The 22,798-nt window shown below is 39.7% G+C and overlaps 1 protein-coding gene across 1 annotated transcript; it reads left to right on the forward strand.

The window, feature by feature from the left end:
• Window positions 1-3,594: 3,594 nt before the first annotated feature.
• STYK1 (serine/threonine/tyrosine kinase 1) lies at window positions 3,595-22,307 on the forward strand. Its single transcript, XM_036760677.1, has 10 exons — window positions 3,595-3,637; window positions 5,993-6,082; window positions 6,923-7,057; window positions 8,817-9,083; window positions 10,313-10,494; window positions 14,090-14,173; window positions 15,854-16,062; window positions 16,977-17,017; window positions 19,307-19,403; window positions 22,103-22,307. The coding sequence occupies exons 1-10, from the start codon at window positions 3,595-3,597 to the stop codon at window positions 22,305-22,307; spliced, it is 1,353 nt and encodes a 450-aa protein (XP_036616572.1).
• The last annotated feature ends 491 nt before the right edge of the window (window positions 22,308-22,798 follow it).

Consider the following 22,798-nt stretch of genomic DNA (forward strand, 5'->3'; position numbering starts at 1 on the left):
CAAAGCAGCAACCATCAAAATGAATTAAAACTGGTTAAAAAATCGGGGATTGATCAGTGGAACAGATTAAGTATACATGTACAGAAGGAAATAAAAAGTAACATGCTGTGCAATCAGACTAAAGACTAGTGTTTCTATGGGAAGAATTCATTATTCAAAAAAAATTTCTGAGAAAACTGGAAAACAGTATGGTAGAAATTAAGTATAGACCAATACATCATTCCATGGATCAAGATAAATTTCAAGTGGGTACATGACTTAGACATAAAAGGTAATATCGTAAGCAAATTATCTTTCTATCCATCACTATCCCTATTTATGGATAGAGATATGTACACATACACAAACACACAAACATATGCACATATGTATTTTGTTGTTGAGTTATTTCTGTTGTGTCTGACTCTTTGTGACCCTGTTTGAGGTTTTCTTGGCAAAGCTACTTTATTGGTTTGCTATTTCCCTCCCCACCTCATTTTATAGATGAGGAACTGAAGCAGGATTAAGTGACTTGTTCAGAGTCATACAGCTACTAAGTGTCTAAAGCCAGATTTGAACTCATGAAGATTAGTTTTCCTGATTCCAAGCCCAGTGCTCTATCCACTAAGACACCTAGCTGCCCTGGATATATGTATATGCACACACATACATACATAGATCATATGCAAATGTATATAATGTATATGTAAACATATGTATTTATTTACACACATATATGTGTTTAGCTCTCCACATGTGTAATTGGACTTTCACATATAGAGGAAGTAGAAACTCTCCCCCACAAAAAGAAGCTGGGGATGAACCTCATATAATCTTACATGCAAAAGGGTAATGACTCATGTATCATAATGATGGTTCTGGATATTAGTTGTTGCCCTTTGTTCTCAAAGAGATCCGAAATGACATCACTATGTTGGGGTCAAGGTACAGTGTGTTGGACTGTGACTGATTGGACCAATATGAGTTCAGAAAGCTCTACTACAGGTCAGGCACAAATAGTCCATATAATAATATACTGGATGTAATAATAATATATAGCCTTGATGATTTCTCTTACTAGAGTTAGGGGATGATGATGAAATGATCTCTCTTTCTTGGGGATTCAGAGCCTATCCTTTCCCCTTCAGCTTCGTTGGGGGATAATGGCTTGAATCTCTTTAGGTGCAAAGCACCTCCAGTCTTAGCCTGAGCCAATGTCAATAAATCACATCATTTGGTGTAAGTGATCATCAACTTTTCTTTTATGCCAATGGGAATAAATTTATAAACAACAGTAAATAATTCAGGAATAAGACTACCTGCCACTTTCACTTACTCTGCTTGAAGCTCTGTTCCTGTATTATGCCTTGGTAAATTCATCTTCTCTTCGAGTTTTGTGGCTTGGTGATGGTCCTGAACATTTGCTTAGTTCTTTTCTTGGACAGCCCTGGAGGCATGATGGGCAGATACCCAGCATAGTAACCATAACTTTCACTCTTTCACTACTCCATGTTGTCTGTCTAAGCTGGATTTTCCACGCATATCCTTTTTCTCTCCAGTGTCTTCAACCAATGCCAAATTCAAAACATCATGGATCCTGTGAACTCTGTGTAAAACTATTGGTATGCCAGGCTCCATCATTAAAGCCTAGGGCCAAATCTTGCCTCTGATGTAAACAAAAATATATTGTGTAACCATGAAACTGCTACCTTTTGATGTTCAAGACAATTCTTTGAGACTATAAAAAGGTTATGAGTTGTCCATTTGCAGTGGTAGAGGTTGTTTCTACATCAGAAGTCCCCTATACTAGTAAGTTTGTGGGTTCAGACAAAAATGAAACCAAACAAAAAGGAATACAGGCCTCAGCATTCAACATGTGGTAGAAAAGCCAGAGGGTGAAGCTCAGGTAGGAAAGTTAGTCAAAATTCTCTGGAATGAGGCCAAGTATTATCAGAGCAAGTAGGTGTTTTCTGTTTGGGGTTTATGTCTGGGCAGGAGAGGTTGCATCTGTGGGTACCTTCTGGCTCTTATCCATGGATCCATTGGTAAATACAGAGATAACTTCTGGGAGAATGTGGGTAAAAACATGTGTATGTGAATTAAGTGTACCTCATTGCATTCATGGGTGTGCGTGTCACCATAGATGGTGGGGTAGGTACAGATGGGGTGTTAGGCTTATTTTGTGAATGTGAGTGTCAAAGTAGATGTCCAGTAGTTAGCTTATGTCTGTTCATGTTCATTGATTGACCAGTTCTCTAGACAGAAGTCTAGATAAAAATTTTAGTAGCCCTTTGCCATCATTATTCACCCCAGTTTTCCCCATCATATTATATCCTTCTCATCTTGGGAGAAGAATTGGTTCAATGACTGGATGAAGAGAATTTGAGAACAAATACAGAGCCACAGAATTCCAGAATGAAAAGGAACCTCGGAAACCATGCAGTCCAACCTGGACTTGAGAAGAATTGCTTCAACTGAATCCCTTCAAACTCCTGCTTGAAGTACTCCAGTGAGAGAGAACTCAGTATTTCCCTTCCAAGGCAATACATACCACTTTTGCAGGAAACTTTTTTCTTATATGGAGCTAAAATGAAAAAAAAACAACAAGAAATGACAAACTTGAGAGGAACAGTAATATAGTTTCAAATGGGGCAATTAAGATAGTCTCTGTGGGTACATATATAGACACATTCGTGATCTTCCCAATAATTCTTTAACACTTACTTATGGCCCTTGATTCCTACGTGACTGACTTCCACTCTGCTACTGTCATTCTCAGGTTGGTTAGACTAGGTAGGAAAAGAGATAAACCTATAATAGAAAGTATTATTAATTAAAAATTAATTGTTAAACTGTTATGGGGAATGCAGAGAGTATTGACATATGCAAATGAGGAAATACGTTTTGGATCTGCCAGAAGCTTCTTTCCTAGTCAGAGCTAGGATGCTAAAATAGGTGGGCTTTGAATCATCATCAAAAGACAGCTTTTTGCAGACTGCTAGCAGGATCTCAAGGGAATTGGGTTAACAAGCAAATGAGCAAAGGGTCCAGATACAGAAAATCTCCCAAAACACCTCTTTTTTTCGTTTCATGTAACCATACATGTCTTTCAATGTCCAGGGGATTTAATACAGAGGTTTACATGAGCTCTGCAACGGAAGAGTTGTCACATATTTTGGTGTTCATTTCTCTTTGTACAGATAATCTTAAAATCCCAGAATCCTAGATTTGAGAAGGGACCTGAGCTAGACATGCAGTTCATCCCTTCACCTCCAGGCTGAGCTGTCCTTAACTGTATAAACCAGTATCACACAGCTTATTTGTGGGAACATTTGTAGAAACACATCCAGATCACAAGCTCATGGAAAGCTCTCTATCATGACCTCCCCAAATTTGCTCCTTCACTCCAGACCCCTTTTTCATTCAAAGCGTTACTGCCAAGGTGAGGTTATAGGTACAGTACATACTTAGGCACTCTACCTGGCACTGCCCCATAACAAGTCCTACTAATAGTGTGAGCTGGGATTTAGGAAGTGCTCCTCCTGATGCAGTCTTAACTTTGTGTTTGAAGGATGTTGTTTTTGAGAGTGAGAATCTAGTTGTGAGGGTGCGAGCATGGGTCTCAGAATCCCTGACATCCTCTTCATCATCATCATCTGTAAAGTGCTTTAAGGTTTACAAAGCACTTTACAAATATTATCTCATTTTATACTCACAAGAATCCTGGAAGGTAAGGGCTATTATTGTCTCATTTTATGGGCTGTTTGCTCATATGCACATATTCAAATGTGGCTCCTCCATATCAGTTTTGTGGGGACATGTGACTCTGGGGCTTTTTGGTGCTTATTTTGTGTGAGTCTGTGGGTGTATCATTTGGTTTCTGGGCAGAGCTTGCAGATAGGAGCTGACTACTGAATGACTCCTGCTTCCTTTTATCTTGTGAAGCAGAGCTGGTAAGGGAAAGGGCACTGGATTTGTAGTTAGAGGACCTGGTTCAACCTCCAACTTCCCCTCTCCTTCTTCCTATTACATACTACTTGTGTACCTTCGAGAAAATCCTTGGGCCTCAGTTTCCCCATTTGCAAAGGGAGGAGGATGAAATAGATGATTGCTAAATCTACTTTTTGTGTTGTGCTCCAAGGTTTGGTCTGTAAAAGCTCAAATTCATTAAGCTAGCTATTTCAATGAACATAATTGCTTTTGACAATAGGTTGAAAAGAAGGTTTAAGAGGCATAGTAATAAGAAAACTGACTGATATGTAGAAATTTCTAGATAACTCCTAGTCAGTCTTTTGAATTTACATTCAAAATTCTTTCCTGCTCTGCTTCACCCTTAATTTCTCACTAGTTCCCAGATGCTCTCCCTGCCCTCTCTTCTCCCCCATGTAGAGCTTTTCCTACTCAAAGTCATTTCAATCTTTGGGTCCTCTGCTAAGTCTAAACCCCTGACTTAAGTCTTAACTCTCCCTGCTGTCTGTATCACTTTTCTGTATTTCAGTTTGACTGCTCTTTTTACCTGGGCCTTTGTCAACAAGCCACACACCTGGCCCTCCTTTAAGATATGTGGGAATGAGCTTTATTAAATATCATGCCCATTTACAAGTTCTATGCAGATCCAGGAAAATTAGTATGGGACTAGAAACTGGGCTTAGGAGCTGGTAAATTTTTTGTACTAATTATATATATTTTTGAGCCCTGGAAGAATCTGGCTCTCAGTATCACCGTGGTTATTAGAATGAATAAATGAACACAGCACAAAGTATAATGTATACACTATATAAAATGTATATATAATATAAAATATTACAAGGCAAGACTATATAACTAATGTATCTTCTTCACGATGCAGAACAGTATGTTATTGTATAACTCAGTTAATGGAAGCACTGTTAACTGGAAACTCCCACCAAAATAGCAATAAAATAGGTTGTGAAATCTGATAATATTTAAAGGCAAGTGAACTGCATAGTTATATTCCAGATCAGTAAGAAGCACAGCCCTTAAGAGAGTGGACTTTTTGTGACCTCACAGGAATGGAGACTATACTAAATAATCACAGAGAGAATGTAAAATATGCTGAAATACAGACCAGAGGGCAAGCAGCTCAGGATTCATTTCAGTGTGGACTTTGAGGCCACACCCACTACAGGAAGCAAGACTGGAGTCAAAGTAGTTCATATGAGAGGTAGACTATATAGTATTAAATATGACAAAGAGTAGAGAAAGTCTGGTATATCAAGTATAATAGAAGAGAGACATCATATTCAGACAGCTTAAAGACAGCCTAAGCTGTGTGGGTTCCGGAATGTTGGAGTAAAGACTTTGGGGAAAATGACCTTAATGTGGCATGTTACACAGGGGAATGAATTTAGCCCAGGGCTATAGTAATGTGGGCAGTGTGTAGCTAGATAATAAAGATATTTGGGTACCTCTAGTGTATACCTGGATGGTGGGTACAATACCCAAACCTGGACAATGAATGCAATGAAACCCATCCAATGCTTCGAATTATGGTCTGTGGTCTACACCTGGATACTGCTTTCTCATTGACTTAGGGATATATCTACAAAACAGGGTTTTGGAGTGGATAACACAGATTTTAAAGCTGCCTAAAGCGAAGAAGCAACAACCTTTGGTAACAGTGGTTACTGTGTTGCTAGGCTGGCAGTGCACATGTCAACTCTTCGTGAATGAGAATATCTAGAACTCATTAAGAAAAATGCTCCATACCCTCTCCACAGTGGAGAATCTCCCAAATGAGAACATGTCCTCCCCACAGTAGAGAACATGAAGGGCATTGGTTAGATGTCACGCAAGAGACTAGTAAGAAAATGTGTGCCTCAAGATTAGGGAGAGGAAGGTCCAGGGAACTACAGGAGACTTATTGGTTTAATGACTAATGATCTATAATGATTACAAGAAAAGACCTAATCACACTCTTCCATGTTTCAGACACATCAAGCCCTGTGGGACTGTTCACAGATGTGAACATTCTATGCATCCTGTAGAACAGGCACTGGAGGTGGCAGCCCGATTACAGTGGGAGATTCGAGGAAGATGACAAGGGTGCTACTGGAATGCAACCTCACTGACAAGCTATGCAGTAAGTTCTGGCTATCACATCACTTATGTCAACTCAAGGTTCTCAAGGACAAGCAGGCTCAGGCTGGTTGGAATCATACATTGAAAACCCAGAGGGAATGAAGGTGATTTCTAGAAGAAGGGTCCTTGCAGTGGTATACTGCTAGATGCTTAACAGTGGGCTCTCTGAGAAAAAAAAAAGGTTCTCAAAATTTTTTTTGAGGCAATTGGGCCTAAATGACTTTCCCAGGGTCACACAGCTGGTAAGTATCAGGCTGGATTTGAACTCAGGTTCTCCTGACTCCAGTCTGGCGTTCTGTCCACTGTATGGTATCATCTAGCCCTTTCTGCCCCCTCTTTTTGGATTATAGTACTTTTAAGTTTAATCTATGTTATAAACATTTTCTCTATCCCTTTATTAAGTCTAAATAATCAATAAAACAGTAAATAAACCTCTGATTTGTAGGCATTGCTGATTTCTAAGGTGTGAATACCCACACCGAAAATTTAACAATTTATTCTTGATAGCCAGTTAGACTTGGCTCTAGCACACCCCCAATATTCTCTCTAGATGGAAAAGTGCCAATCAGGGTTTCAAGCTCAGCCTCCTCTTTATCTCTCTCAATAGCTTTACCTTTCATATGGAGGAGAGCAATATTGAGTCCAACCCAGAGTGGACGTTTTGTTCATTCAATAGGAAGATTAAAGAGCAAAGCCATTTGGAATTCTCAGTGGGGAGCAACTATATTCCACTTAAGAGGTAGTTGCGTGTGAGTTAGGAGAGGAGTCAAGTTAGGTATGGGATTTCTGGGCCATATTCCCTTTATACTTCTTTTCCTTTTTCTGCTAATTGCCTCTGCAGTTCTACGGGAAAACCAGTACGAAATTGTCATCGTTCCCACACTCTTTGTTGCAGCCTTCCTTATCCTTCTGGGGGTCATCTTATGGCTCCACTGTCGAGGACAAAGGGTCCAGAGACAGTCACCTGGACTCCAAGGTAAAGGCCAGGGGGAAAGGACTTCAGAGCCTGGTAAAGTTTCTTCAGAAGGAATGGGAAAGTGAGATAAGATGGGCTTGTGTCTAAAGGCTCAGAGGCCTTGCCACGCTGTACTACAAAGCTGGAAGTTGGGATGAGGATGATCTCACCTCCTAGGATTTTGAAGAAATGCAGTGTTGTGTGTATACAATAGTAGCTGTTCAAAGCAGAGGCCTTCTGTTCTATTCCCTTTTTCCTCCATCAGAATATCAGAAAATATTCTAGGACTGAGAAGGGAGAGCTCAGGCTATGCCAGCTCTGTGTGTTCTATTGGGACAGCCCAATTCCATCTTTTCTTATAAAGAGTGTATAGCTGAGGGTGTGTAGACTTAATTACAGTGTATAAGTCTGTGAAAGGTTATTAAGCCAAAGGTGGCAGGTGACCAGCTGGTTTTTAGTTTTACTGAAGACATAATAAGAGGAAATAAACTTACTAGAGATGTTTAAGTTAAATATAGTGAATACTTTTCTGATTAGAGGCAGTGTGACGTAATGGATAGGGAGCCAGCCATGAAGTCAGGCAGACTTGGGTTCTGACACATACCTTCTGTGGGAATGCCACTTCTTAGTGCCCCAAGCAATTCTTTAAAACTCTAAGTTGCTGAGAGAGAGAGAGAGAGAGAGAGAGAGAGAGAGAGAGAGAGAGAGAGAGAGTTATTCAGCATTGGTAGAGGGCTTTTTCTCATGGAAATTTCCTATGCCAATGACATCACAGGTCTAGTCTCCCCACCCACAAAATACTTCCTGGAAGGGATGTGAGACCCTAGAGAGAGAAAAACAACTATAGCAACAAGGTGCTCTCCTTTCCTGAAGGTATTTAATAATAAGGGAAAATTCATTTTTTTTTATCCAAGTAGGACAGAGATTATCCTGCCTAGAAATAAGATAGCATAGAGCAGAGATGTCAACACTGGCTGCAGTTCATCTCAGATTCACAATGCTCCCAAGTGTGCCTGAAGCAAATTAAAATGTCATTGGAAATATTTTACAAAATAAATAAGAGTATAATAAGATATAGATAATATTAACATATGCTTTTCCAAGTCAGTGTGTGGCCCACAAAGATTTTTATGTCTAGTTCAGTGATCTCCATTTCACTTTGAGTTTGGCATTACTGGTATAGAGGGTCTTCAAAGACTGAGGACCCTAGGGAAAGGGCATAGGTGGGTGAGCTGAAATTGGTCAGAGAGGAGAAACTGATTAAAGAGTAATATTCTCTCACTGAATAGAAGTAATTTAGTTTGAATTGGCTGAAGTAATTTCATTTCCCTTTGTCTTCATAATAGTTACCATGAGTACTTGGGTACCTGAGGAGCTTGCCCTCTTTACCCTGAAATGAAACTCCTGAGAAATTATCCTGCAATTCTAGGAAGAGCAGGTAGAAAAAGAAGAAAAGCCAGGACATTAATTAAGCCAAAGGTGGTGGATGACCAGCCATTTTTCATCTTCATTGAAGACCAAATAAGAGGGAAAAGCTTGGCATTTTATTGGAGGACCCTCTTATGTTGGTGTGGTGGTTGAAGGTAGTTCCTGGAGAGGTCCTTGGAAAAGTCCTTGGAAAAGTCCTTGGCAGTAAAACTGGGTCTTAAGGGACATTACTAGTCAGAGGAAAAAGAGTTGCAGGGATCTCTGACATATTTCTCCTGGGTCTTCCTTCTCTGACATCCTAGATCAGCAAAGACCTGAATCTCAGTTGAGGTGTTTCCTCTCTTTGCCTTAGGAATTGCCCCTATGCCTCCATCTCGGGGCCTAAGCTGGGAAGCCGCAGGGCTTGGAGGAAACATCTTTGTGCCACAGAAGCAGACTTCAGTGGAGGGCCTCTTACAGGCTGCTGCACCCACCCTGGCTAAGCTGCAGGTGCCCAGGGAACAAATCTCAGAAGTCCTGGAGGAGATTCACAATGGAACATGTGGAGCCATCTACCGGACCAAGATGAACACTGGGGACTCTACTAAGGCTAAGAGTGTTGTCCTTAAAGCTTTGAGAGGTAAGCTAAGGAGCCCTCTCCTCCTCCCTCATCTTTTTATTTCCACATCCTATTACCCTAGTTAACTTGGGAAGGGTCCCTAGCCAGAACCTGTCTTTTAGATATCAGCTCAGTCTCTCCCAATCAGACAGTAGAACCATACTGTCTATACTATGGTACATCTAGTGGCCCAATTAAGTTTTCTAGCATGACCGTTGTTCTTCCCTTCCCCAAATGTGACCTTGTCCTGATTATGCTTCTCCCACTGGTAATCCAAGATGGGGAGAGGACACAGGAAAATAGGGAAGGTAACAAAACAAGAATGGCAACTGAAGAGCACGTATGGTAATAACATTTTAATGTGAAAAGCCATACGTAAATTATATTGCTTTCCATTTCCATACTGGTGTGTGAAAAAAAATTATTTAGTGAAAGAAACACTTCATTGAGATCGGAATCCAGGATTCCAGTGCCTCCTTTGTCACCTGACTAGCTTGGACTTTGGTTTCCCCATTTGTAAAAAGTCAGTATGGAATAATAAAAAGGGCACAGCACTTAAATGTATGTTTAAGTTCCTGAACTATAAAATGGGGAAAATGGACTAGATGACCTCTAAACTTCCTTATAGCTTTAAATCTATGATCCTGTGAATAACATGTTCACCTGAAGCAAGAGGCCATATTAGCAACCACAGTTTTACAGGTGAGGAAACTGAGGGTCAGAGATGTTAAAGGACTAGCCCAAGAACATGCAGCTAGCCCAGAGGTCCCCAAACTTATTTGGCCTACTGCCCCCTTTAAAAAAATTACTCAGTGCCCTCCCCCCTGAAATCTACTTTCTTTAATGCTTCGGTGTTTTTGTTTTTCTTTAAATTTGTGTCATTTAAAAAATACCACCCCCCTGCATCGTTCCCATGTCAGTATAACCCACTTTAGCCAGTCCTCAAGTCTCAGTCTCCTGGCTCCCAGCTCAGTATTCTTTTAGTGCAGTGATCTCTTGCAGTACCTTGCAGCTCTAAGATCTATGAGACCTATGAGAAAATGTCAGTGAAGACCTCAGCATTCTGGGTATCAGCTGCTTCAAAACAACCTTCTAACTACCCATTTCTTATCTACCTTGACCACCAACTAAGTATATCCCCTTCATGGGGTCTCAGCAGAATCTTAGGCAACGTTGTTCTTTGCCTCACGAACTCCTCCACAGCTACCGTATTCCTTTTGCTTACCATCCCTGTCTCCTGTCTTCTGCAGAACCAGTAGGATTTCATGAGATAGAAGATTTTTTGGGACGGATTCAGTTCTACCATTTTCTAGGCAAGCATAAGAACTTGGTCCAGCTTGAAGGCTGTTGCACACAGAAGCTGCCCCTCTATATGGTACTGGAGGATGTGACCCAGGGTGACCTGCTCAACTTTCTTTGGACTTGCCGCCGGGTGAGCTGGTGTGCGTGCATGTGTGTGTGTGTGTGTGTGTGTGTGTGTGTGTGTGTGTGTGTGAAGAAGTGTGATTTAAGGACAAGACAGATGTGAAATTTCTATTTTCCTGATTATTTCCTAAGGTGTCAAACCAAAACTGTCTTCCTTTTTTAGTTCTACCCTTAGCTTCTAGAGATATTGACTCAGAAAAGGTGTATGTATTTCTCAATCTCATATCATGCTTCAATGGGGTCCTTGTGTGAATTGTAACACATCCAAGACTTCCTATCAATTCTCTTCTATGACCTTAATGAATCCTCTGTAGCAAATCAACCCAAAAAGCTTGATGCCTTTTTCTACATTAAGTGAGACTAGTTTAGCAATCAGGTTATACATCTATTGTCACCTATTCTTGTTATTTGGCTGTCCTATGAAAATTTTCCATCCTACATTTATAGGCTGATATATTTTATGTCCTTTCTCAAATGTAAGCCATAGTTAGCAATATGTGGTCACCTACCTATAGCTCCCCTGGGTCCCCCATCCCATTTCTCTTTGAGTAACTTTTAATTGTGGTTCTTTAGAGGTTCTGGTGGTCCCATAATAACAATCACCAGAAGAATACTAATATTAAAAAATGTCTTTTTAGGTGTCAAGGGGCAGCTTGAGATCATTGAAAGCACTACACAATTTCAAAAATGCTGCCAACCTGCTTTCTCCATTCCATTCAATTTTAGAAGCAGCTCATAGTGCGTTTGTAACGCTTGTCCAAACTATATAAAATTGTAGATGGATTGCCCACAAAACTAAATATCAGTATAGACAACAGTCATTCTTCATTTGGTTTTTCCTAGGCAGACTACTAGACCCATCTCCCTTGATTCATCCTAGATTTCACTGTTCTAGGAGACTGTTCTAGGGCTTGAAGCACTTTGTCAATCATGAACAGGAGCATTGAGAGTGTCTGAGCATCTATGAGGAACTAATTTTTTCAGTTAGATACTGTGACAGTGGTGAACACCTTTGGTAAGCATATATCTATTTGGTTTATGCATTGCTTGATCCTGATAAGAGAATTGTTGAACAAAGTTTTCTCTATCAATAAATTTTTACAGCTTAACCTTTACATGAGATGCAGTCGATTGGAGGAGGCTTTATTGAGTCAAATACTCTTTTTCTTCTTATAAAATCAACAAACAATAAACAGCATGATCTGCTATCCTGAGATATGGTCTCTGGAAGAAAAAAAATTCTTGTATAAACCCACCTATTCTTTTCTAACATTTTAATCAAAGATACCCTTATACACAGTTTATCATTATTAAATTTTTATAAATATGGGAAAGTTCAACTGACATTTATTAATCAGTAAGTATGTACTAGACACTGCTAAGCACAGAGACCAGTCAAATTGATATGGAATTTTCCTCCCCAATGCATATCCAAAAGCATGCATGCCTGACCATCCTGTGTGATTTTCTCCATTTCCTGCCATATGTTCACCACAGGGGTTCCACCTAATGTTCTGGAGGCCTTCTTCACTATCTCCCAACACCAGGGGAATATTCCATTATTCACCTGTCATCTCTCATTCTCACCACATGACATCTCTTTCTATCATACAATTCTTTGATATCTTTTCTCTAGTTTTTCTTACTTCCTCATTGGTTATATGTACAGCCTGTTATATCCACCATCTGGATCTCCATTGCCCTGTGTGTGATATTCACTTTTAATTTGTCAGAGACTGTCAGATTTCCTGTCTCACTGCCATATAACTATACCAGCAGAATGTCAGAATTAACAGAGGGGTCTATGTTTCATGGAAAATTCTAGGTCATTACAATTTCCTTCAGGAAATTGCACTTTCTCTGCTCAACTCTGGGCTGAACTTGTTATCCCTTTATACTGTCTATATCAGATATAAAGATGGACAAGTTACACGTGTTGTCCATCCAAAGTATACTGTAATCTGAGCAATAGACATTTTTCAATTGCTTAAGCTTTCCTGTGTGGATGGTCAGGTCACACTCTTTTGAGTGGTTACACATCTCTTGTAGAAGATGCTACAATGTTCTAGGGAAGCTTGATGTAATCAGCACAAAGGCTTCTTCAGGCAGAAACATCTAGGGGACCTCACTATCAACAGAGAAATTCTCTTCAGTTTATATACTTTGCATTCCCTAGGGCCAAACAGAAAATGTTCAATAAATCTCTTTTTCACAGGGGGCTCCTTGAAATAAATCACTCAGTGGCCACCCTAATGGTGATATCTCTTTAAATGATTACCCAAATTGATCCTCCAAGAGAAGGAGTGAGCACTTTGTACTCAGGACTATACTTAAAGCCTTTCCAGTTTTGGAGATTCTATCAGAGTTGCATTCATTGTATTGCTTTAGCCTTGCTCCTCCATCTTGAATTCTTTTTTTCTGAAATTTCTCAAACCTCTACCTTCTTCCTTTTAAAAATTCTGCTCATCTCCTTGGTTCTCTGCTCCACTCATCCAGCTATAAAACTAACAGAATTATCTATTGATCTCCCACAATGTGCTGAAAATATTCATCTCCCCTTGAGTGAGATCGCAAACTCCTTGAGGGCAGGGGATGTTTTATTTATTTATTTGAATTTCCAGTGTATCACACTGTACCTGGTACATAATAGTCACTTAATAAGTCTGTGTTGATTGACTGATTGGTCCTTATGGTCTGGGATCTATGGATCCAAGGATGCAAAATGAACGGCATGGATATTTTATTTAAAAATTTTACTTAATTTATTTATTTGGTATATCTTCACAAGTTCCTTGGCTGATCTGCTCTACTCACTCATGCCCTTAATTTCATTTATCTGGAGTGAGAGGGGCAACATGACATAGTTCTAGAGTCCAGGAGGACCTGAATTCAAGTTCTGCTACTGGTACATGTTGGCTATGACCTTGGTTAAGTAACTTAATTTCTCCATGCCCTAAGCCAATTTTCCAAGACTGGTAGTTATAATTGAGTTGCTGACCTGTATTGGGAGAGAATTTTCTTACCAGATGCTGATAAAATTACAGGCCTGATTACAAAATAATCTGGGGACAGATGGAGGCAGAACGGCAAACTAGGTGGAGGTTGGGATGATTAAGATGAGTACTTGGGCAGCCCATCCTCTAATTTTCCCCACTGACCCCCAAATTAGGTTCTATACACTGCTGATCACCTAGACTCAAACACAAATGTCGAAAGAAATTGCTAATTAAATGTACAAATGACCTTTGCACGTATTTTATGTTGCTGTTGATTATTTGTTTTTTTAATCTGATTCCCATCATTATCCCAATTTGTTTCCTGTAAACATTTATTTCTTCGGTGTGCTATGTTCCTTTGTCCTCTTCCACTGCATATATCTATCTGAAAGCCCATATTCTTGTATCTCTTAATCTCTGCTCATATTATGATATTTTTCACTTGGCTTTTATCTCTCTATTTCTAGTTTTCAGTGTCTCTGTCCTTTGATGTATCTTTAAAAAATATTTGTCTCTGTCTTTCCTTCTGCTACCATCCTTTGGCCAGCTTGTTATGGAATATCCATGATGAAATGCTTTCTTTCCTTTCTTCTTTCCTCCCTTTAGGATGTAATGACAATGGATGGCCTCCTCTATGACCTCACAGAGAAGCAAATCTATCATATTGGGCAGCAGGTTCTAATGGCTTTGGTGAGATTGGCAGACATATTCAGGGGTTTTGGAAGGGAGGGGAGAGTTATAATTAGAATGAGATGACCAAAGGCATTGCCCAAAATTTAGAAGGTTCTGACCATTTGTAGTTCTTTGTAGAAGCAACAGAACTTTTGCAAATAGTCAGCAAGACTACTAAGTTAAAACAAGCCACCTCCATTGGGTATGAGGAAGTTGTTTCCACACGTGGACCTACCTCTTCTACCTCCAACTGAGAGTATATTCCCCCAAGCTTTTCCCATTATAGTTTGTGGTGTTTGCTGTTGGTGCAAAAATTCCTAGTTGTGGATCTGGTTCCCATGCTTTTAGCTCTACACAGCTTTCGCTCCACATGCTCTAAAATGGAAGAGGATAAGGAGAGAAAGATACATTGTCCATTGGAAATAAACAGTACTTGCTCTACATAACAAAGAAAAAGTCTTGTAAACTTTATTTCAGAGACTCGTCTAGTTATGGCTCACTTCAGAAACAACAGCAAGGCTTTAGAAAGTTCTCTCAGTCCTAAAGAAAAGATGGTATTGGGGAGGTGGTCCTACTAAAAGACTAAGGTGTCTCCTTAGTATTTATGGATGGAGAAGGGATAGATCAGGTAATAAGATGAGAGAAGATATTTAGAGAGGGACCGAGTGGATGAAAGACCACAGGAGCTGATGGAAGTATATATCCTTAATACTTAAAAAAAAAACAAATAAAATTCCTGAAGTTCCTATTTGGCCTCCCTATGGGATTTTGTCTCTTCTTTGATTGAAGACTAGTTATGGTCCTATTAAGGAGACAGAGGGAGAATATAGAATTAATGAACAGAAGAAAGTGGAGAAGGATGGAGAAAAGTCCATCAGTGCGCTCTGGGTCTCCACAGAAGTAGAGAATTTGAAGAAACAATTGAGAATTGGAGAAGAAATATATTCTTTTGCCTGAATTATTCAGGTAATCCTCCTGGTTTCTTTACCTTAATTATCAAGATAATTGTATTCACTCTGATTGACTGATTGCTCCCTATGGACAGTTTCAAACTTCTAACTTTTCCTTTAAATTTCTTAGAAATACCCACAATTCCAATGTTAGAGCTAGAAGGGAACGTAGAGGTGACACAGTTTAACTTCATTTTACAGATGAACTCCAGGTGGCTATCTGAGACAGACCTGGAATCTGGGAAAACTTCTGATAGGAAAAGAGAAGAGGGAGTGAATGCTAAGATCCCTAAAGGGAAATAGACACATGTTCATCATGACATTTTGTTGGCAAGATTGTTTTCCTCTCCAACATTTATTATTTTCTTTTTTTGTCATATTAGCCAAAGGTTGCTGTTCTTGTAGCATTTTTTTCAGGTTCAGTGTTCCTAATTGCCATAAGGTTTCTTAATCTCCTTTAGTCATCTCATGCCAGGAGAGGACCAGGGATGAATCAACATCTAGTATATGATTTCTGACTGCATTTCAAAACAGAATATAAATGCCTTTGGGGATTATTCATTGTATTTTGTCATACACACTGTATTTTCCTTCCCATTAGCATAGATAATTGGGCCGTAAGTTTATTATTAGTGAGGTCTAACTGGAGTCGAATGGCCCAGACTGACTCCGGTGTTGCTCTTTTCCTTTGTACTCCAAGTCAGTGGTTTCCAAAGCCCTGATCTCCTCTTCATTTTTATCCCAACAGGAATTTCTCCAGGGGAAGCGACTATTCCATGGAGATATAGCAGCCAGGAATGTCCTGATCCAGAGTGACCTCACTGCTAAGCTCTGTGGGCTGGGTCTGGCGTATGAAGTCCATGCTCGAGGTGCCATCTCTTCCAAACGGATAATACCCCTAAAGTGGCAAGCCCCTGAGAGGCTCCTGTTGAAATCTACAGGAATCAGAGGAGATGTGTATGGATTGTTTCTGCTCAGTAGTCCTTGTCCTGATTTTCCAAAGACCATACATAGGGCTTTAGTCTATAAAACAAAAATTAAGTAACATTTAATTAGTGATGAAAATCAAACCTAAAGAAATCTGCAAGATCTGCGAAGGTGAAAAGTTTGTTTTCAGCCTCTTCTTTTTCCTTGTTCTTTCCCCCATCTTCCAGTGTCTGGTTCCCTTTTAGACACCCAGCACTCTAGTTCTTATCTCTTCCAAAGGAGGAAATAATCTGATAAATTCATTAACATTAAATTAAGGTGTTCAAGCCCATCTTCCACTGAGGGAACTTAGAGTACTAGCAAGATCAGGTAATACTTAATTGCAAGAAATGAATCACTAATTGGAAAATGTCCAGCATCAGTGGAAGTAGTAGGCCTTTAATCTCACCAAAAAGACTGGTTCCATTTGTCTGTAAAGCTGACTCTGCTCTTAGTTTTTCTGGGTTGGGCTATTTGAATCTGACAAAGCAGGAAAGAGAAGTAGCTAAATGGGAGTAGGAGTAGAAAGGAGCCAATAAGTGGTATGGCCTCTGGAAGAAAGTGAGAGTGGGAAGAGAAGGCAAGGGAGAATGGGGAGGAAAACTGAAATATAAATCACAGCGGGAAATCTCTGCCCTTTTCTGTCTTTAGAACCAAGTGAACAAACTGGGAATCCACTGGTGAGAGATATAGACAAGACAGCCACTGACTTCCAGGACCCAGAAATTGAATGAAGGAGACAATGAAGGAGCCCATAGGCTATTGAGCTCTGGCAGTGCTTACCCTTAATCCTCTTCTCTTTATTCTTAATAGTTCTCTTCCTATTGGTATCTATTGATTGTGTGACATCTCTTCAACATGCAAAAAAGTAGAGACTGAGCAGGTTTATTTTGTTTGATTTACAGATGGTCCTTTGGAATCTTGCTGTATGAGATGGTGACTTTAGGTAAGGATGATCCCTAGAGGAAGGGAGGTGGGGATAAACCAAGAACTTTCAGCCAAACAATGGGGTCGGAATTCAAACTTAATTTCTAGGGAAAGGCAGCTTTGGCTATTAATTAGCTGAATCTATTGTAGTTTGCTGGTTTTTCTTTTGGTGGGATTTATTACATATTGTGGTATAAATCAGTGGTGTCAAACTCAAATACAAACAAAACAAATAAAAAAACCTTACATAGAGATCCCTGCCTGGGGCATATTGATTTGGAAAACCATGTGTTTACATTATTCATATTCTATTTTTATTTATTTTTAAAAATATTTCCCAATTACATTTTAATGTGGTTCAGTTTCACTGGAAGTGTTGCTGGCAGCAATGTTGCTCCTAGGCTGAGTATTTGACATATCTGTTACAATTGAGATCAACTATCACACTAATAGTAAAGTCTTCAACTTGAAAAGGCTACAAGCCAAAACAAAAGTGGAGGGAGTGTTGGTGTATGATTTTTTGTTGACTAATGGTTGTGCACTCAGTGCAGCCTCTGAAGCTGAGATGCAAAGAAGGTATGGATCGATCTTCTGCTACTTGTGCTAATTTTGGCCTAACAGTTAACACCAAGAAAACACAGGTGCTCCATCAGCCAGTACCACGCCATCCATATGTGGAATCATTCATTACAGCAAGTGGAGACGTTTTGGATACTGTGGATAAGTTCACTTACCTTGGCAGTATACTTTCTAGGGAGGTACACATCGACAATGAGGTTGACACATGCATTGCCAGAGTTGGCTCAGTGTTTGTGAGGCTCCAAAGGCAAGTGTGGGAGAGAAGAGGTATTAGACTGACTACCAAACTGAAGATCTATAGAGCTGTTGTGCTGACCTCATCATTGTATGCCTGTGAAATCTGGACAGTATACTAGCCCCACACCAGGAAACTGAATCGCTTCTATTTGAATTGTCCTAGGAGGATTCTGAAGATCACCTGGAAGGATAAAATACCAGACACTGAGGTCCTTTCTTGAACTAAACTGCCAAGCATTCAAACTACTGCACAGAGTGCAACTCTGATGGGCTGGCCATGTTGTTTGAAAGACAAACATATGCTTGCCAAAAAGGCTTTTATGGAGAACTCACACAGGGCAAGTGTTTACATAGTGGTTAAAAAAAAACTGATACAAGGACATTCTCAAGTTCTCTCTTAAGAATTTTGGAATTGATTGTGTGACATGGGAGATATTGGCACAGGACCATCCAGTATGGCATGCCCTCATCAGAGAAAGTGCTATGCTCTATGAGCAAAGCAGAATTGAAGTAGCTCAAAGGAAAAGCAGAATGTGCAAATTTAGAGAATCCACCTCAACTGTTCACATGGACTATTTGTGCCCAACTTGTGGTAGTGCATTCTGAGCTCATATTGGTCTGATCAGCCACAGCTGGACACACTGTAATTTGACTCTAACACAGTGATGTCATTTTGGTCCTCTTCGAGAATGAAGGACAATATCCAACCAACCAACCAACCAGTAGTTGATGGGACAGCCCAAACTGCTTCACATCCTCCCCACCCCCATCTCGAGATATGTTTTCAGACCAGAGGCCTCTATAAGATAAAGGGATCAAACTTCAGGTGTTCTTAACTTTTTTTCCATCATAGACCCCTTTGGCAATCTTGGTGAAGACTATGGACCTCTTCTCAGAATAATGCATGCAAATGCATAAAATAAAATAAATAAGATTACAAATGAATTCAATTATATTGAAATATAGCTATGCAAATATAAAAAAAATAAATTCACAGACTTCAGGTTAAGAAATGCGGACAAGGTAAACCATCTGTAAAGTTTTTCCCCATTCTACCACTCCATGGGCCAATCCTGACTAGAGATAATGGTTATGGCTGAATACAGGCTTCAACCTAGGTGATTCATTTGACTGAGGGTCTATGGCTTCTTCTCCTGTTTTGGTCTTAGTTATGAATTTCTCTGGCACAATTGCTTGGTATGGACTTTACTCCCTTAGGTTCCTAGTGTCTTCAAACGTGCTTCCCATCTTTTGCATGTAATACTTTCACTTGGCCATCAGGTGGCAAACAAATTCTTTTTTAAAAAATTCTTATACTTTCATTGGTTCCTTCCCCCTCCACCCCAATTTCCAGTTCCTTTGGAAATTAACCGAGCTAGATGGAGTGAGGTAGATGAAGAAGATTATTACCACTAGAGAGTCCTTATTAGACAGGAATCAGGATTTTTCCTGGAGGGTCACCCACTGCTGTTGCTTTTTCCTCCCTTTGCAGGGGCTCCACCATATCCAGAGGTCCCTCCTACCAGCATTCTACAGCATCTTCAGAGAAGAAGAATCATGAAAAGACCTTCCAGTTGCACATCCACCATGTAAGCAATTCCTTTGGGACATGCTTTTCTTCCTTCTCCCCTGCCCTCAACCTTCTCCCTACCCCACATTAGCTACATCTCCCTCAGAATACAGAGTGGTCATTCATTACCCTCTTTGTGCTAATGTGCACAGTCTCAGACCAGACCTCGGAAGGACTACAAATAGTATCCTGTATATAGTGTAGTAATGGGTAAGCTCTTATCATTGTATTCATGTGAGAAATGAGAAAGTAATTTTGTAAGTAATATAATTGATAATAATAAGTAGCATTTCAACTATGTATCATAATTCTTTTGCTGTAAAGAAGTGTCAGAGAAGTTTAGGGTAATGAAGGAAGGATCCATGATGGCAAACTTTGAATTAGGTCTTGATGGAAGAGATGGATATGAAATGGTGGAAAGGAAGGGGAGGACATATCAAGTGTTAGAAATGGCACGATGTATATAGTTGATATCATATTGCTTGCCTTCTCAATGGGTGGAGGAGGGGTTTGAGGGAGAGAGAGAATTGGAAACTCAAAGTTCTAAAAAATGAATGTTAAAAATAAAGTATTTTTTATAAAAAGAAAAATCTTTAAATTAAGTATTAATATTTGTGAGCTATGACATTAAGTTGAACTCAAAGACATTAAGGCCCCCTCAAAACCTATTTTTCTAAGAACTCATAACCATGTCAAAGAAATACACAAGAGATCCTTGTTATTGGAGAATAATTGGTACTAGAAATAGGTCACTTACTGTGAATCCACTTAAAATGGGCATCAATATTTCATAGCAAACAGTAAAAAAAAGACTTCGTCGGGATTTTATTCTGAAAAATGAAATGAAAATTATATAAATAAATCTGTTTTCTCTTTAACAAAATTACAAAAATACAGTCACAACTATGTGCTAATGCTTAGAATTAAAGAAAACAAGGTTTTTTGTGTTATTTTTCCAACAAAATTGTATGAAGGGAAAAAAATCATAATGCAGACAATGATCATTACAAAAAAAAGAAATAGCATGAAGAAAGTCATGGAGATGTGAATTAGCAAGTTTAAGTAAAATCAATCAGATTCACTTGATTGGAGGGGTGGGGCCAAAATAAATTATATATGATAGAAAAATAAATACTTCATATGGGTGTCTGTGTGTTTAAGGTTGACAAAGCAATTTCCTCATAACCATGCTATGAAATAGATAGTATAGTCCCCATCTTACAAACAAGGAGACAGCGTTTCAGAGAGAATGGACTTGCCCATGGTCTCCTGACACATTGCATCATAAGCCAAGATCCAGGTCTACTCAGCTTTGCCTTCTTGAGTGTGAAGGGCAACATCTTTTGTATTCTACGCTCTGCCATATTTAAAAGTCAGTGGAAGTGGTCCTGTTTTTTTCAAGAAGTTGCCAGGTATGAGTCAAAAGAATTCTGCTCTGTCCAGTGACCAAAAGGTACTCCCTCTATCCTGTCGACATGACTCACTGGAGACTCCAGTTTTGAATTAAGGGAGTTCTGCCCTATTAATAAGCAGAAAACTACCGCCTTAATCTGGTCAACCTAAAATTTTGTAGACCACTTTTTTTTTTCTCCTGAGACTTACTGTACTGGTAGGAGCTGAGAATGGAAGAGGTGATTTCTTTGTTCCACCTCTGAAACTTTGTGCCTTTCCCCAATTTCAGGTAACTAAAAGGTAACCTGGTGTCCAATGGTAATTTGCAACATTGTCAAGGGTGGTCAAGCAGGCAGACTTCTCTAGCGGAAACCGAAACTTCTCAATTACTGTATCTCACCACATAATCATCACCACCCACCGCTGCATAATCTTTGCACCCTGTTTTTTTTCAGTCCAAAAATTGATTTGTAACTTTTCATTGCATAATCGTCACATGGTACAATTCTATTCATCATGTCACTTAAAAGGTAAACAGAGCAGCAATGTATTCACCATTCACCATATGCATTTATCTCTCCAGCTGTGACCCTAGAATTCTCAGAACATGCTCATTGTCAATATTCAATTTTAGTGTATATTCACGAGTATTCCATACATCCTAATCTTGTACCAAAGATAGTTTAGTAATAAACAATTTTTAACAAATACTGGCACAATTTTTTTAAAAGCTTCACAAAAGTGCTTGCACCCCTTTTTTTGCCAAAAAATTTGGCATAAAATCTGCGACAATTATGAGGTGAAATATGGTAAACCTTCCTGGAGACCTGAACATTTCATAAGATTTCAAACTAGAACCTGAGAAGTCCTTTATCCAATCCCCTCATTTTAGAGATGGGGGGAAGTGACTTACCTAAGATTTCTGAAGTGCTAAGTAGCAGAGCTGGTTTCTAATTTTCCCACTACTCTGGTTTACAAAACTGGTTTCTAATTTTCCCATTACTGTAACCCAGAAGTGACTGACAATTGACAAGACAACATAGATTGCCCTAGTCTTGCTGTCTGTGGTACTTTGCTAAGACTTTTTATAAAAGACTACCCTTATCAAGAAGGATATGATAAAGAGAGAACCAAAAGAAAGGGAGAAATGAAAATTGTTCACTGGCCATGCCTGACAAAAGTATAGCAATTGGGGAGGAGATGAGAAACAGAGAGGAATATTTTCAGTATTATAAAAGGGAAATGATTCAGGTAGAGGGAGAGTAGTCTGCTGATGGGCGTTGCTACCAAAGAACTAAGTTTTTCATCTGCTTCCCCTTCTTCCAGGTATAGCATCATGAAATCCTGCTGGAGATGGAGTGAGGATAGCCGACCCTCCCCAACACAATTACGTCTTCGCCTAGAGGCTGCCAGCCATGGTGCAGATGATAAAGCTGTGCTGCAGATACCTGAGCTGGTGGTGCCTGAGCTATATGCAGCTGTAGCAGGCATCAGAGTAGAGAGTATTTCCTCCAGCTACACTGTCCTCTGAAGCACCACTGAACTGAAAAGACACAAGTGATATGCTCCGGGCACTGATGTTTCTTAGGAATTGTATTGGACATTTGGATATTTTGGGGGAAGATAAGCAGGGGAGAATCACAGGATCATAGCTCTTAAGAGGGACCTCAAAGGCCATTTAGTCCACTCCCGTCATTTTACAATTGAGGGAACCGAGCCTCGGAAAGTTAAGTAACTTGCCCAATGTCAAACAGGTAGTAAGTGCTGGAGGTGGGATTTGAATCCTGGTCAGAACCAGTGATTTAACCACTACTTATGCTGCCTCCCAGACTTCAGACCTAGAGGTTTCTTTGAATATATTCTCTGGACATAGCTGGGTATGAATTCCTAAATCAACACTTGGGATCTGGATTTGGGTTTTTGGATGGTCTGTAAGACCCAGGTTGAAATTAACGGACAATATTTCAAAGATTTTTACAAATCCACAATGCTTCTGGGATCAGGGAAATAGTTTGTCTCCCC

Source organism: Trichosurus vulpecula, chromosome 5, assembly GCF_011100635.1.
Source record: "Trichosurus vulpecula isolate mTriVul1 chromosome 5, mTriVul1.pri, whole genome shotgun sequence".
Taxonomy (NCBI): domain Eukaryota; kingdom Metazoa; phylum Chordata; class Mammalia; order Diprotodontia; family Phalangeridae; genus Trichosurus; species Trichosurus vulpecula.

Bases quoted from the DNA above. Each gene is read 5' to 3' on its own strand.
- STYK1 (XM_036760677.1), top strand. From the start codon at position 3,595: ATGGGTCTCAGAATCCCTGACATCCTCTTCATCATCATCATCT. The intron at 14,174-15,853 runs GTGAGATTGGCA...TTATCCCAACAG, and splicing joins AGCAGGTTCTAATGGCTTTG to GAATTTCTCCAGGGGAAGCG. The intron at 17,018-19,306 runs GTAAGGATGATC...CTCCCTTTGCAG, and splicing joins GTATGAGATGGTGACTTTAG to GGGCTCCACCATATCCAGAG.